The sequence below is a fragment of the Diceros bicornis genome, chromosome X (genome assembly GCF_020826845.1).
Source record: "Diceros bicornis minor isolate mBicDic1 chromosome X, mDicBic1.mat.cur, whole genome shotgun sequence".
NCBI classification, from domain to species: domain Eukaryota; kingdom Metazoa; phylum Chordata; class Mammalia; order Perissodactyla; family Rhinocerotidae; genus Diceros; species Diceros bicornis.
Genome location: NC_080781.1, coordinates 1,890,221 through 1,907,366, shown reverse-complemented (window position 1 = coordinate 1,907,366; position 17,146 = coordinate 1,890,221). Strand labels below are relative to the sequence as shown.

Sequence of the window (17,146 nt, the reverse complement as noted above, 5' to 3'; positions counted from 1 at the left end):
AGGTAGGATGCTGGCTTCACCTCATGGCCCCTTACCTCCCTCCAGCCCCACCCCTCTGTTCCACGCCCCCCTGCAGATAAGATTAAATTAAGTCAAGGATCCTACGACACCCAGGACAGCAGACTGTCCATCCTGCAGCATGATTACATTCTGGGGCAAGAAATGAATCTCATTGGGTTGTTCCTGGAAATATAGAATTCAACAAATAAGTAGTGAATCTTTTTCAAAGGCATCTCTTGGTGTCACATCTTATAAAAGCAGGAGCATTCATTCATACAGGGGTAGCAAAAAAAGCTTTCACATATTTCCTCCTCCATTTTTTTTTATTATGGTGAAATATATATAACATACAATTTGCCATTTAAACCATTTTTCAGCGTACAATTTGGTGGCATTAATTATATTCACAATCTTGTGCAATGACGATCTCTTTCTAGTTCCAAAAATTTTTCATCACCTCAAACAGAAACTTTGTACCCATTAACCAATAACTTCCCATTCCTCCCTCCCTCAGCCCCTGGCAACCACTAATCTGCTTCCTGCCTATGGATTTGCCCGTTTTGGACATTTTGTATAAATGGAATCACACACTATGTGGCCTTTTGTGTCTGACTTATTTCACTGAGCATGATATGTTCTGGGTTCACCCATATTATAGTGTGTGTTAGTGCTTCACTCCTTTTCCTGGTTGTATAATATTCCATTGTATGGATGGACCACATTCTGCTTATCAATTCATCCAATGATGGGCATTTGGGTTGTTTCATTTTTATATGTTTTTAATCTAAAAAAACGAACAAAAATAACCTTTTTATCAAACATTTCTTCCTGTTTTTGCCTTTGGAATGTGGCATATCCTTTCCTAAGAATTTGGCATATCCTTTTCTAACCACTGCCATTATTAACAAAATTAAGGCTCCTGCTTGGTGCACTGTATTAGTCTGGGTTCTCCAGAGAAATAGAACCAGTAGGCTGGGCATCTATATATGTAGATAGGTAGATGACTGATAGGTAGAAAGATAGATGATAGATGGATAGATAGATAGAGAGATAGAGAGATAGATGATACATAGATAGATAGATAGATAGATAGATAGATAGATAGATAGATAGATGATATAGATAGATAAATGAGAGTGATTTATTTTGAGAAATTTTCTCACATGATCATGGAGGCTAACATGCCCTAAGATCTGCCATCAGCCAGCTGCAGACCCAGGAGAGCCAATGGCATGAGTTACAGTCTAAGTCTGAGTCCGAAGGCAGGAGAACACTGATGTCCCAGCTCAAGAACCATCAGGCAGAGAGTTCTTTCTTTCAGCCTTTGATTGTATTCAGTCCTTCAACTGATTGGATGAGGCCCACCCACAGTGAGGAGGGCAATCTGCTTTACAAGCCCACCAATTCAACTGCTAATCTCATCCAGAAATAATGTTTGACCAAATAGCTAGACACCCTGTGGCCGTCAAGTCAACACATAATATTAACCCTCACACCCACACTGACCGCCTCTCCTCACACTCCCCATTCTCATCTGTGTTCTCCTCAGAACGGCACATCTTGTCATATTCCAAACCACATATCTGTGCCCTCCGCCTGCACTGTGTCCTTCAGTGGCAAGCTCTGAATCAACAGCCTCTGCTTTTCTCGTTTGGGCGGTTTCAATTTATTTCCACAGGTTCTAAAGCAGCCGGTTGGACGGCACGAGCTTTCAAGGACGTGGCTCTGAGGATGGGTCTCCAAATTCACCAATAACAAATGGCACAGGCATGGCCGACCCCATCCCCATGCTCGTCCCAGCCACACATCGCTAATTAATTTCAACCCTTCTCGCCGAGCCTGGAAGTGGCCTCAGGGTAAAAATCATGATGACAGAGGCCACCATTTCTTAAGTCTTTGACGTGTCCAGACGCTGCTCTAAATGCTTTAGAGATTACCGCCCCTTCCATTCCCACAGCACTTGCGGATCTTGCGCAATTCAGTACCTCGGTGCGTTACGCCAAGTTAGCCATTAGTGTATGAGAAACGCAACGTCCTGCTCTGGATGAACAACAATGAAGGAGGAACCTGGCTTCTTCTTCCTTTTGCTCAACAATCTCTCCGCCATCTTTGGCTACCAGCACCCAACACTGCTTTGCGTCCCCTCTTCCCCTCAGGGTACAAGATGGGACGGTAAATCCAGATGTCCTGCCCTCCACAGCCAAGGGCAGCCAAGGAGGACCAGGGAGGCTCATCCTGTGTGCTTCCTGGCTCCAGACTGGGCTGGTGGCAGCATCTCTCTGAGAAAACCACCGCCTGGTCCCACGGGCGGTTCTTGGTCTTGCGTCTTGACCATGCCAGCTCTCCAATTTTGCCCTTATTTCTGACCCTCCCCACACGCTCACCCCACCTTCGTCATTTTGCAGAAGCAATCCAGGTGAGTTGGCTGCTAGCATAAAGATCCCGAACTGAGACAGAAGACACGTTTCATCTGGGGATGTGACCACAAAGGTTTTATCACAGCATTGCAAATATCAACTATTCCACGACTTCCATATCAATGGTCAGCCTCTCCAAGAAAAAGCGTCAGACATCAGGAAGATGGGGATGCCTCTAGAAAGAGAACAGAATATTCTTCACCCAAGGAGAGACCTTGAATGGATGTCAACTTGGCGTTAAAGGTGACGGTCATCAGAATGGATGGAAATGATGGAAACCTGGCCCAACTCAAGTGTGGTGCTGATGGGGGGCCGTTTCTCAGGGACAACCTGCAATACGGGGACAGTACCCCATGGCCAAACTCACAAAGGCTCCTGGAGAATCCCTAAACGGCAGACACTGTCTTCTCTGATGCTCTCCGTGGTCTCCTTAAGGGCACAGTGCCCAGACCGGCTGCTCTGCCAGCCGCCAACAGTCAGCTTCCAAAAAAAATGCACCCACCAAGATTGGGTCTTCCCAGACGCTCTGCAGACTCTGCTATAAATTCTGGCTAGCCTGTGTTTCTTCATTCTCAACCGACCCACTTCAATGGAAGAACCCCACTTGAATGCAAAATTACTAAGCAGAGTGCAGAACAACGATTCAGCGTCTGTGTTCTTCTTGAGCCGAGGCCAAGTAACTGAGACTCAGACTTAATCCGGCCAGGAGGCAGCGATGAAGACAGGATTCCAAAAAGAGATGAGGGTACAAATCCAGCCGGGGACATAATCTCCTGCTGATTCGACGATTCTTCACTTCTCTGGAGAAGTTAACTACGGTGCAACCTTAAAATGCGGGAGATCCTCAAATATTTTCACAGGTTCTCTTCTTACAGAAGTTAAATTTATTAAATGCCACATTCTCAAGGTCTCAATGCTAAACGTCTCTTCAAGGTACCCAGCTACATGACAGGTGTGTAACCTAGCTGACTCATTACCCGATATTCTCCTAATCACCCATTTTTTTCTGGAGGATTCTATTATTACAATAAATATAATATTTAACTTATAAATTTTATAAATTGAGAGGGAATATTATAAATTGAGAATTTATAAAGTTTATAAACATTTATAAGTATTATAAATTGCTGATTCTTTCTGCTCATAATCTTGGTTAACAATTGGTGCTGTCTTTAAAATATCACTAGTACCTTTTGTGCTCCTAAACTTAAAAGAAAGTGTGTTTTATCTGCAAAGTCTGATACAGAATTTCATATACTAGGTGTAATCAGAGCTACACCACAGTGTTTCAACAGGTGTTTGTGCCAAGAAAAAATACTCCAATTTTGTTTCTCAGGATGATGGAAAGAGCTGGGATGTAAGACTTTCAGTTTGAAACCTAAGCCAGTGCTCTGATCTGTACAAATAGCATTATACTCTAAAGAGCAGGGATCTATGAAATCAGAAAGGGTCACAGGTTGACAGAAAGAAACTCCAATCTGGAATGCAAACTGGTGCAGCCACTATGAAAAACAGTATGGAGATTTCTCAAAAAATTAAAAATAGAAATACCTAGCTATTCCACTACTGGGTATTTATGCAAAGAACATGAAATCGACAATTCAAAGAGACTTATGCACCTCTATGTTCACTGCAGCATCATTCACAATAGCCAAGACATGGAAGCAACCCAAGTGCCCATCAGCTGATGATTGGATAAAGAAGATGTGGTATATACACACAATGGAATACTACTCAGCCGTGAAAAAGACAAAATTTTGCTCTTTCTGATAACATGGACGGCCCTTGAGGGTATTACCTTAAGCGAAATAAGCCAGACAGAGAAAGACAAACACCATATGATTTCACTCAGATGAGGAAGATAAACTAACACACGGACAAAGAGAACAGACAAGTGGTTACCAGAGGGGATGGGGGTGGGGGGGTTGGGCAAACGGGGTAAAGGGCACACATGTATGGTGACAGATAAAAACTAGACTATTGGTGATAAACACGATGCAGTCTACACAGAAACTGTTAAAAATGTACACCTGAAATTACACAATGTTGTAAGCCAATGTGACCTCAATAAAATAATTTTAAAAAATATTTAAAGACAAAAAAAAAAGAAACCCCATTCTGCTTCAGCTTGTGTGCAGTTCCACAACGAAACCCATCAGCACGAGGACTGTTGGCGTCCATTCAAGTCCCAGACCATGGCTCCAGCATGGTGTGACCAAACAACTCTGAGGAACAATAATACTATACTCTGTTCCTCTAAATCTACACACCTTCACCCACCTGGCCAAGTCAGTATCTCCAGAAACGTTTTTCCTCCCCATGCCATTACCTCCTGCCCCCAAATAATAATTCAATAACATTTCTAGAACAGAAAAACCTAGAAAAAAACCTCTTTTCTATGTACCAAACAATTAGTGATAGTAGGCATCAGATCACATCTCTCGGGGGCTCAGCTTACATAACTCTGTAGTCCTAATATTACACAGCACAGATTGTGGCATTGGCTTCTTCAGGAAATAACAAAGAATTATACCCCATATACGGACGTTATTCAGAAGTCATCAACATGTTCCTGAGCTTCTCATATATCGATTCAGCACATGTCACAGTGACCGCCATATAGAGACCTCAATGACCATGTGGTGGACGCATGAATGGACGAATGAATGAGTGAAATTGAGAAGCCAATGCTGGGAAGATGGGCAGCTTCCCTGGAAAGACCTTATGAGACTCCAGAGGGCGAGACGTAGCATTTCTACACATCTTACTGGGACTATCAATCCTGAAAAACCGATTTGGTCATTTAAATTGACCGCAGGACAAAGCCAGGCGCATCCCTTTCCTCTGTTACGTATAAAATATTATTCTGATCGCTCAGAACACGTGCAAACCCACACCAGGAGGCAGACCACCTTTCCGTTGTAAAATGTTAACAGAAACGCGTTAGCATTCGTGCAAATGTGATGACTGTCACTAGGATCCACAACAGAAGCCAACGAACCAGTGAGCCTAAACTCGAATTCTCGCCTGCAGAGAAGCTGAACCAGACTCACGCATTCTCCATCTGGAATATTCCCTCTCCCGTTTGTCAGACTGTGGCTTCTGTTTTCCATAGGCAGACGCCACAGCACAGAGCACCGACGTTCTGTTCCTGGAACGATTTTCATGATTTTTCCCTGATGGTTGACGATGCCCCCCACCCCCCCAAGGCTGTGTCCATATGGCTATTATCGATGAGCCCCGGAAGCACCATATGTGTGATGCCAAGCAAGACTTTGGATCATTAACCACCCAGACACCAAGAGAAACAACCCCTCCACAACTCACACCTTGCACAAGCAAACACCACAACGGCTGCCCCAGGTCCACCCAGAGATCCCAAAAGGCTAACCAGCTCCAGGTGACGAAAAATGTGGCCAAATGCATCCTCTGAATTTTAACACAGCCCTCTCACCGTCTTCCAAACGTGCGTTCAATTAACCCTTTGCTTCCCGACTGTCCGTGCAAGAGAAACCAACCATTCAAACCTGGAAAATACCGCACTTCCCTCTCTTTACTACGGCGAACCCCGTTTTTAACCGTGGTGGCCATAAAGAGTGACCCCTCAGCACAGTGCATCAATTCACAAAATTACGAGACTTCTGAAGATGAGGCTTTCCTGTGGAGCAAACCGGGAACTTCTCAGTCTCATAAAACTGAGAAGTCTCCCAAAAGAGCTGAGTCGAGACGGCTTGGAGAGCACAGCAACGAGATACATTGTTGAGAACTGAGGTAGTGAGGCCCAGCCAAGAGCAATCAAGTATCACGGAGGTAAACCAAGCCAGCTCGAGTCTTTCTTCCAAACACCTCTGGCGTTTCCCAAATTGGGCATCTGTCAACAGCACTCTGAGGTCCCGTTGAGTTTGGCAGAAGAGAAACAACGGCTGTGCCATTTCTCAGACACGCTTCTCCAAGTCTAAATGAGTCACCCTCGAGATGTCTGGATGTCTGCTTCGTCCTCAAGGAAAGGACTTGGCACTCTGGAGGGTTCCTGAGCTACCGAATACACATTCTTGTGTTATTAGCTTGGGGATGGAAGAAGACGTGCGGCAGCGTCTAACTCTACGTAGGAAGGACACAGTGAACCTGTCCAAGGTGGCATTTCCGAGTCCCTTCGAGCAAGACGAGGCCGTTATCAAGGGTCTACCAGAAGTCTATTCCTGCTCCCTTTTGCTGACAGTGTGGAAAGAACAACGGACCTCTCAGCTGAGGAAGCCAAGAAGGCACAGGTAGCTTGGATCAGCCGTGGGCTTCAAGCTGGGTTTTTTATGGTCTACATTATTTTTGTGAGGCACTCGAGTTGGTCAACCATAAACAGAGGCACATAGTTGGACACCTTTTCCCTCTGAAAGGACCAGAGATGTCCACGGAACAGGACCAGGCAACAGAAGACCGTCTGACCACTCACAACGCAACCCAACGCCCCGGGTTACTGCAGAAACCGGTCCAGCTTCTCCTGGATGCGGGCGAACGCGTCCTTCCCCATGTAATCGACGTGCCCCTCCTCCCATTTCCTCCTGTCTTCCTCGGGACTCAGCTCCTTGACCTTTTCTTGAATAGAAATCTCGGAAATGGAGACAGCCAGGTCAACCTAGGAAAGGGAAGCCAACAGGAGATGCTTTTAGAAGCTGTCCGTGAAAGACTGGCAGAGGCCTAACGCATCCGTCTGGTTTAGCAATCTCGGTTCTCAGAGAGGATGCTGATCTTCAGCACTTTGCTTTTAAAACATACAAAACACGTGCCAAATGTAATATGATATTCTTCTAAGAAGATGCTTTTTTTGCCTAAGTTTTTTGAAATTTTATAAATTATAACTGTACATGTGTTCACTCTTTCCTAAGAAGTATTTTAATTTCCAGCCACTAAACCATTTTACACACACACCAACGTTGATTACTTCCACCCACCAAAATCTCAATGATTGCATTGCCATATATAACCAAACTAGGTGAAACGAAGAGAATTTTCACCTTACTTAAATAAAACCTATGATATTCTGGACTGCTTGGCAAGACCATTTAAATAGTAAGTTAAATGGTCTTCTTCTTGCTATGGCAGGGTTTCTATATTCTTAAGGGATACATTGGAGAGAACATATAAATACACACATGTGCATACACACACACACATCTTACTTTTGGTAGGTACTCAGGTGGGTCGACAACAATAACAAAGACATTTGCTCTAAAAATTTCTTACCAGGAATTAGGAAAAGACTTAAACATATGCATATGATAAGAATTCATATATATATGTATATATGTGTATATATATATATAAAGTTGTGTGTATACATGTATGTGTATATATATACATATTTGTATTACATATTATATACTGTATGTATATGTAATATTATATATTACACATATACGTATATATATATATATATATATATATATATATATATATAAAGTTAACTTGATAACGCTTACTTATAAAGTAAAGCTGACTCCGGTATTCCCCAGATGCTGTATGTATGTGGAGAAAGATACTGGACGCCAGATAGTTAAATTATAGCTTCCATGCCACTGGGCATATGGTTTTTTCCTCTGATTATTTGCCGTGCTGGTTTTGAAGAGTTTTTACATATAAGGTTCTCCTTTCTACACTCATTCCCATACTTATTATTCAATCGTAGCCATCCTGTTGGTCAAGGAAATTGAATCTCTTGGATTTGGGCTCAGTAAATTCCTGGGAAAAAAAACTTTCCGGAATCAAGGGGACCCATCGCACCACATCCTAAACTAGCTCTCTGCAGAAAACAGCATGGTGCAAGCATCGTCCGTGATAAGGAAAGGAGGTCAGTGTCTGAGAAAACAACAAAATCCCTCGATTTTACGAAACAGGGTATTATACAAAATACTAAATAAGCGTCGTCCACAGTACAGTGGACACACAAGTCAACGTGCCTCAGTTGAGCAAATGAACCACTGAGAGTCTGCATCCTGGTGTTCACAGCACCTACCTGACCGGGACGCCCTCCCAGCCGTGTGCATCCCCAGGAGGCGGGGATATCCTTGGTGCCATCCGCCGGGAGCATCCTTGGGGGTGGGACTGGAGCTCATGTTTATGAGCCAGGCGCTAACAAGGGTTCTGTCCAGACCACTCTCTGATGGAATCCCTCCAGCTCCGTGAGGCGGGCACCCCCGTCTCCATCTCAAGGATGCTCAGAGAAGGTCGTGAACTCGCCCACCACACGGCCGAGCTGTCAAAGCTTGCCCAACACCCATCCCACACCACGTCACCCACTAATAACCAATTCGTGGAGCCTCAAAATCATCATACAGAGGCTTACCACGAAGAAGAGCAAGCCCCCATTCCATATGCCAGCAGTGGAGTTTCAGAAGAAGCCCTGTCTCCAACAGCTCTAGAAATAAGTTCAAAATCCTGCATCTGGCATTTTGTAGAAGGACAAAGTAGGAGTAAGAAACAGTGTTCCTATTCTCCCTGAGGGGAAATGCTGGTAAAGGTGTCATGCACATTGAAATATTTACGATCTAGCAGGCTGTAATCCAAATATGTGCTGCCATAAATGGAACATTTGTGTCCCCCTCCAAATTCATATGTTGAAACCTAACCCCCAGGAGATGGTATAAGGAGGTGGGGCCTTTGGGAGGTGATTGGGTCATAAGGGTGGAGCTCCCATGAATGAGATTAGTGTCCTTATAAAGAGACCCCAGAGAGCTCCCGTCCCTTCCACCATGTGAGTACACAGAGAAGATGCCATCTATGAATTAGGCAGAGGGTCCTCACCAGTCACCAAATCTGCTGCTGTCTTGATCTTAGATCTTAGTGCCTAGATCTCCCAGCCTCCAGAACAGGGAGAAATAAATTTCTATTTTTAATAAACCACCCAGCATATGGTATTTTTGTTATAGCAGCCAGAACAGACTAAGATACATGTTCAATATTAACTTTCATCACAGGCTTAACACCCAGATCTATTTACTACTACTTAAAGACCCAAAGATGTTATTAGACCATTGGCGGAAAAAAATTAGCAATCACTTTCACTAAATGCATCCCCAGAGAGAATGAAGTTCAAGAGGAGAACATCCATAAGATGAAGAGACAGGAGGAATGCATCTTTCATTCCCCTCTTAAAGAAGAAATCGTTGCATGCTTCATTTGGGTTAAAACGTTCACCCCCAAATTTCCCAGCTTTGATTCTCTTCATTTCAGACAATGGATCACTGTGTGTTGGTTTCCATGCTCACTCTACAGGAAGACACAGCACAGCCCCTCCACTTTACGTGAATTAACTTTTGAGGAACAGCTTGTGCAGAGAGAAAGAGCACAGTTATTAAGGACTGGCAAGAGAGTGGACCAAGCAACCCAGATAGACAGATGGATTGGAGGCACCAAGAGAGACAGATGGACTCTCATTTCAACAAAGTTAGGCTGGAAATTGGGATAACTGGTGTGCGTGTGTGTGGCCGGCCCCAGGGATGGCGGATATTATCCAGCAGGATACCACCTCCAACGCATCCCGAGGACTGGGGTCCCTGGCGACCTCCACAGGGGGCTCCTGGCTCCGTTCCAAGGTTTCCTCAGATGGGCCACCTTCTGCTTCATCCGCTGGCTGCTAGAAACACAACCATTCCACCGTTAGTCTGTGGCGGGCTTCAGAGAACGGCAGTCTGAACCAAAACAACAGAGAACTCTTTTTCCGGGGAAAATAAGGTCCGGTGGACAGGTCATGCTAGATAGCATTTCTGCAAAGCCTACACGGGAGCTTCCCCACTCCTGGCTTTTTCTGAGCAACCCACCATTTCTCACATAAGATGAGAGGCTAAAAGTTCTTACGCCAGGTACCAAAGTCAACTTTTCAGAGTGAGATTCAATTAGCTTGTATCGAACGCCTATGGAAGCACTTTACTAAGTCTTTCAGGAGAGTAAAAGTATCTGGGTTCAATCTTCTGAGGATGGATGCTAACAGAAGAGGGTAAATTGAGGGAAAAAAGGGAAATTCATAATCCTTAAATATTGATATTAATCATGGGTCCAAAGTCGTACCAAAAATTTTAAACAAAAGCAGACATATATGCCATATTGATGTTGCATCTTTTTCTTCTCTAATTCTTCCTAAAGCAAGATAAAAGAGAATGAACAAATGGCCAACAGAAAATACAATGATGGCGGATAAGGTCCCTTATCCACCTGGATAATAAATAGACGCATCTTCCTTGGTACTCATGGGACACAGACACACTGAGAAAAAAAAAAAAAGAGCCGTGACTGAGACAGACGTACTGAAGAAGCATAAGTGAGGGGTACCAAGGGGATTGGGGTCTCTGTGAAGTCTGTGCATGCAGGGGAGGGTGGTGACAATGGGTCACCCATCACTCTAGTGGAATCTCGATTTCAAGCCAACCCATTGTCTGTCATAAAGAGAGAGCATAAATGAACTAGCAAAAACAAACCTTCGTGCAAAGGAACGCGGCTTCATTGAAAACATCCCATCTGGTTTTTTCTGCCTCCACGAGGCAGATGCAGCTTCACAAGGAATAGGCGTGGGGTGGAGAGGGACTGCTCACCAACGCCCGTGTCTGCTTCTCCAACTCGGGCTCACATCCAACTAACTCCCGTGCTGGTCTCCTTGCATCTCAGTGGGGCTGTGTGACTCATTCTCACCCACAGTATGGAGAAGATGTGATATGTCACCCCCAGTGAGAACCAAGGTACCCTTTTCCAACCCTCTGTCCCCACAAGTCAGGAGAAAAACAAGGTCCTTCCAACCTATTTCAACTAGGGTCCCACCAGAAAATGAAACTCCACCAAAAACGATTCGAGTGGCTATTTTGTCAACGCGCCCAAGGATGGCCCATAGCTAAGACCATCCCAGATGCGTAGGAGACAACTTAATGCATTACGTGTGCGTGGCTGGCTTCAACGTGAGACTCTAATTCTCTCTCGGGCAGCACAGTGGAGAAGAGCTGCCCCAGAAGAAGATGAAGCAGAATAGCGGGAGGACCCCAGACCCTCGATGACCGCAGGGGGCAAAGGGTGCCTTCTCCACCCCAGCCGACTGCCACACCAACAAGAAATAGACTTCTGCATATCTGGGGACTCTTGGTACAGCAGCTAGCCTACCCTGATGAACTCGGGGTCAAGGACGAAGCCTGTGCCCACAGGCGGGGGGCTAGAAAAGGTCCAGAAACTCCTACAATGAACCTAATGAGTGTCAGCCACAGAGACTAGAGAACATGGACATGTGTGCCCATCCTCACTGCACACACGCTGCAGAAATACATGGGCAGGCTGGGTTGGGCATCAACACAATGTCTGTGCAGGCAGACCCAGGTGAGTCTCAATCCTGAGAATGCAGATTCCTGGGCCACAGCCCCAGCGATTTTGAGTGAGTTGACCTGAGGTGGAACCTGGCAGCTCCTAAACCCCAGCACTCCTGTTTTGGAGAAAGTCCAGTTGGTTCCTGTGTTAACGGAGGCACGGATTTATGCAGATTCAACAGATAGTCATTGAGAGGTAGGTATGAAGACCGAAAAGTGGGCTCCACGGTATGAGCCCCACCCAGCACGCAGCTTCCTGTTATAGGAGAAAGCTGGATATTCGACAAATAACCCCTCTAGAATGACAAGCCGGGAGAAACTCTATGAAGGAAAATTGTGGAGAATGGAGAGTAGCTTTATCAAGGTCACATCGACCTTGTCAGGAAGAGGAAGTACTCCTGAAGGGGGAACATCTGAAGGACGAGCAGGAGGAAATAATGGAGAACGTGTAGAGACGGGGCAAGAAAAAGAACAAGCTGAGAAAATCAGGGCTGCACGTACAAATGTCCTGAGGCAGAAGCCAAGCAGAATATGAAGGAGCTGAAATAAGTTCGTTGCAAAAACTGGACACCTCCCAAAAACAAGTCATTATTGGTGAAATTCATTAAAAAATATTTAAAATGTAAAAGGTAACACAGTAATCACAAATTTGCTTTTTTTACTTTTGGTTTTTCTATATCCTAAACTTAGTAGTACACATTAAAATACAGGCTCCTTCTTCCAGATCTTGATTATGGATGTAAAATCCAAAAATAAAATTAAGTTCTAATAATTATGGTATAAGGCAAAATGATAAAGTTATCCAAAACATTAAAAACCAGGCTAATAGCAGCTCCTTTTTATCGGGTGCCCATCGCTGGTTGCTAAATGACCCTCATAAGCTTCTTGGATTTATGCAGCGCAGAGATTTGTTGGGATGGACGAACGAAGCAATTAGCCTGGCAAATGGTATGTGCCAACAGATCTGAGCAATCTCAAAAAGATTAGTCGAATCCACTTAAGGAAAATGCCAATTTTGTCATCTCAATTTCTCTCGACAAAGAGCACATCAATAAATTCCACGTGGGCATCAAGAAACAGAATCCTTCCCCGGAAGGGATCTACCTCAGGGTTACGTATTTGATAAGAAATGATGAAATAATCCTACAGCTTCCTAGTTTGTCTTCTATAGATGCGCCAGAATCCCACAAATTGAACTTACGCAGGACGAGAAGTTCAGTCAACTCATGTTGACATTTCTTAACAAGACCTGCAGGCTCGTTTAAAAACAATGAACATTACAATTGAAATATAAACTGAAAAGTTAATAATAAATATGCCGCTTATTGTTACTGGCAACAAATAGGTACTTCCTTCTTCACATGGCCGTGTGCGGAAAGCATGGAGAACTCTGAGACGAGATTTTAACAACGGTGCAAAGCCAGCCTTTCAGATCATTGTTGGCAGGCTTACGCACGCATGTCCATGAAATGTGACTTGTGCGAGATGCGTTTATTTTTGGCTTTTGGATAACAACGATTTCGCTGATTCATCCCCCTGACCAGCTGCCAGAAGTTCAGGTCACCTCTAAAGAGAGACAGAAACTGGAAACAATTCAGAGGATTCTTGGCTCAAAGGAGAGAGAGACTGAAGGACGGAAAGAGGCTTATAAAACAGGACTCTCTGTCTGGAAAGGGGAAGCAGAGAGCGCACAGCACAAAGCCAGGCTGTGCAGGGAAGGGAGACACAATAGACGCAGAATGAGCAAATACAAGACCCGGCAAGGTAAATTTAGAACAGATAAAAGGGAGCTCTCCTGTGCATCACCCACTGCAGTCTTGTGAAAGTTGTTACTGCTGGAGGAAGCTAAAAATATACATCTACCAATATGTCCAAGAACCAAAGAGGGATTTTTTCCATTTTCAGCAATTGGTGAAGCTACCTGTTTCACAGTAAGTCTCCCGCAAAAAAACAACTAAAGACACTAGACCAGATATATATATATGTATATAAAAAACATTGTATATACACATATATTACATATTATATAAATATTATATATATTACAAATATACATTATATATACACATATATTGCATATTATATATTATATATACATTACAAATACATATACCATATATCATACACATATTATATATATACATTATATATATTACATATATATAATAAATATATGTATATAAGAAATACATCAGATTGCTACCAAAGCAACAAACATTTAAGACTCAAGTTCATAGAAGACTTGATACTTTGAAGATATTCATCCTCCTAAAACTAAGCTATAGATTCAATGCAATCCCAGTCAAAATTCCAGAAGGTTTTTTTCAAGACCCCGCCAACCTGATTCTAATATTCATATGGAAATTTTTCTTTGAGTGACAAATTCTTATTTTTTTTATTTAATTCATTTATCGAGGTCCTATTGTCTTACAAGACTGTGTAATTTCAGGTGCACACTATTATATTTCAGATTCTGTATAGACTGCATCGTGTTCATCCCCAGTAGTCTGGTTTTTACCCGTCATCCATATATCATGTGGTAATTTAAAGGGACTGAAAGAGGCAGGGAGAAAAAAACACTGCAGTCCTTGCATGACGGGTTATGAGACATTTTAAAGCCATGGTATCGTGACAGGATGTTATTGGTGCAAAAAGGGGAAAATAAAACAAAGGAACAGAGAATCTGAAAATAGGTCTGCCCACATGTGGGCGCTTGATTGACGGCAAAGGAAACACAACGAGGTAGTGGGGAAATAACAGTTTTGTTGATAAACGGTACTGAGTTAATTATAGATCCACGTGGCACGGCCATGGATGTTGACCCCAGACTCACTCATTGTGTAACAGCCCTCCCAGGCGGATTACTGATGTAAGCGTAAAAAGTGGAAACAATAAAAATTCCGTAAGACCTCCAAGGTGATTGCCTTCACAACCTGGGTTTAGAGACAGACTCTCTAAGCAGCAAACAAAACATACGACTCATAAAGGAAATATCGATAAACTGGTCTCTATTCATCCAAGGATGCCATTGAGGGGTTGACAAGGTGAGTAACACAGTGGAAGAAAATATTTGCCATACTACTGAAAAAGAACCTATATCTGGAATGTGTACACATCATGAAGACTCTAACCTTAAAAAAAAAAAAGGAAACACTGGAGAAAAATATTCAAAACATTTGAACGGGCACTTCCAAAAGAGGCTTTGCAGAAGCTTCATATGCACATATGAACTTCATATGCACTTCCTTAGTCATCTCATTGTGCAAATTAAGACCCCAAGGAGACGCCCCACATGCTCATTGGCACTGTGGACTGCCGTTGAAGACGCAAAGCAACCAGAACTCCCATACCTGGCTGAGACTGCAACCCCTTTGCAAAATCCTTGGCAGAAGCTACTAAAACGAAGAGACACACACATGCATACCCTTTGATCTAGCAAATCCCTCCAGATATGCACACAGAAAGGCAACAAGATGTATGCATAAGGTTGTTCCGGGCGGTGTTATCTGTGCTAGCCAAAATTATCCAGTGTCCATCAACAGAAGCATTTATCAATAAATTGTGTCTTCATACAATTCGATAATAGGCAGCCCATGAGAATGAATGAGCTACAGAGTCTCTCGGCAAGACGGATGGATCTCACAGCTACGTCGCACAAAAGAGGTCGGACTCATAAATACCAACTGTATGATTCCGTTTAGAAGGAGCTCAAAATTGCTCACAACTAGGCTAGACTAGTCAAAGTCAGGGTAGCATTTTCTGCTGATCGGCAGGATGCAAAAAGTCCTTTACGGTGATTTTCTGGGTCTGGATTGTGGCTACTGGGTTCTTTCACTCTGTGAAATACGTAAGAGTGTCCTTTTTTATATGTATGCTATCCTTCCACAAAAGGTTTTCTTAAAAATAATAAAATAAATAATAAATAATAAAAAAAAGTTGTACTCTGAACCACACAGTAAAAACCACCAATAACTTTATACAAATGAAGAGCATCCCTAATCTTTTCATTAACTACAACACGTCCCTACCCAAACCCTTGGCTGAAATGCTAAATAGCAAATATATTTCTCTAATACGTTAATGTATATGGGAAGTCAATTAGATATTCTTTTCATTATCTACAACATTTCCATACCCAAACCCTTGGCTGAGAAGATACTAAATTGCAAATATATTTCTCTGATATGTTAATGCTTATGGGAAGACAATTAGATATTCTTTACATTATCTACAACATTTCCCTACCCAAACCTTTGGCTGAGAAGATGCTCAATGGCAAACATATTTCTCTAATACATAAATTTATATGGGAAGTGAATTAGATATTCTTTTCATTAACTACAACACTTCCCTACCCAAACACTTGGCTGAGAAGATGCAAATATATTTTCAGCTTTACTTTTTTTTTTTTTGTGAGGAAGATCAGCCCTGAGCTAACATCCATGCCAATCCTCCTCTTTTTTTTTGCTGAGGAAGACTGGCCCTGAGCTAATATCTATTGCCAATCCTCCTCCTTTTTTTTCCCTTTTTCTCCCCAAAGCCTCAGTAGATAGTTGTATGTCATAGTTGCACATCTTTCTTAGTTGCTGTATGTGGGACGCGGCCTCAGCGTGGCCGGACAAGCAGTGCTTCGGTGCGCGCCTGGGATCCGAACCCGGGCTGCCAGTAGCGGAGCGAGCGCACTTAACCGCTAAGGCATGGGGCTGGCCCCTCAGCTTTACTTTTGAAGATGGAGACCTAGTTACCAACACTGTTGTCATCATTCTATATACAAAGACTGCCATTTGGAATAAGGATCCCAGGATCCAGACCCAGCTCTTGTACAGTTATATATAGGGATTTATAAAAATAACCTTTTTTGTTAGACTGAGTTCCAGCTCCCCAAAATAGAAAAACCCAGAGTCGATAATTCAATGTGTGGCCGGCAGGTGGCAGTGATGCTGCATGATTAATTCCAAAGATGTCCCGGGAGTGTGAAATCATAAAATATACTCCAGATCCTGTGAACCATCCCTCCCTTTTAAAAGTGTAATGACTTCATCCTTTTTAGAGACACTAGCTCGTCAGAGAATATTCAAGCCATAGAGACTTCTTTAGAAGTCAATCACCTCCAACCCCTTAGTCACAGATGGAAGGAAGGGACAGAGAGGGGAGTGGGGATGAAGGATGGGACGATGAGTGAAGCAGATACTCCAAAACACTTTTTCTTGTTTATATTCTTTTTATGTCATCCAGCTTTTTAATATCTGCGCTGTGGGCTGAAAACATGACTCCCCCAGCTGTTTAGGGTTGAGTCTACATTTATTTATTTAAATGGCTTTACTTTCACCTGTGGTCCTTCCTCCACAGCTGACCATTCCTGAGCTCTCTATGGATCCGTCTCTTCCTCTCCGGGAA

At 43.3% G+C, this 17,146-nt stretch overlaps 1 protein-coding gene across 4 annotated transcripts in view; it reads right to left on the bottom strand.

Annotated features, from left to right (window-relative positions):
• Positions 1 to 5,615: 5,615 nt before the first annotated feature.
• The window catches only part of GYG2 (glycogenin 2), a 37,419-nt gene continuing 25,888 nt past the window's right edge, over positions 5,616 to 17,146 (bottom strand). For 2 of the 4 annotated variants that reach the window (XM_058535371.1, XM_058535372.1), the window contains exons 9-10: positions 9,937 to 10,044; positions 5,616 to 7,047 (exon numbers count right to left, since the gene is read on the bottom strand). In XM_058535371.1, coding sequence (XP_058391354.1) covers positions 6,886 to 7,047; positions 9,937 to 10,044 — 270 coding nt within the window. In that variant the 3' untranslated portion in view covers positions 5,616 to 6,885. The remainder of the gene's footprint in view (positions 7,048 to 9,936; positions 10,045 to 17,146) is intronic. The other 2 variants (XM_058535373.1, XM_058535374.1) reach the window with 2 other exon arrangements.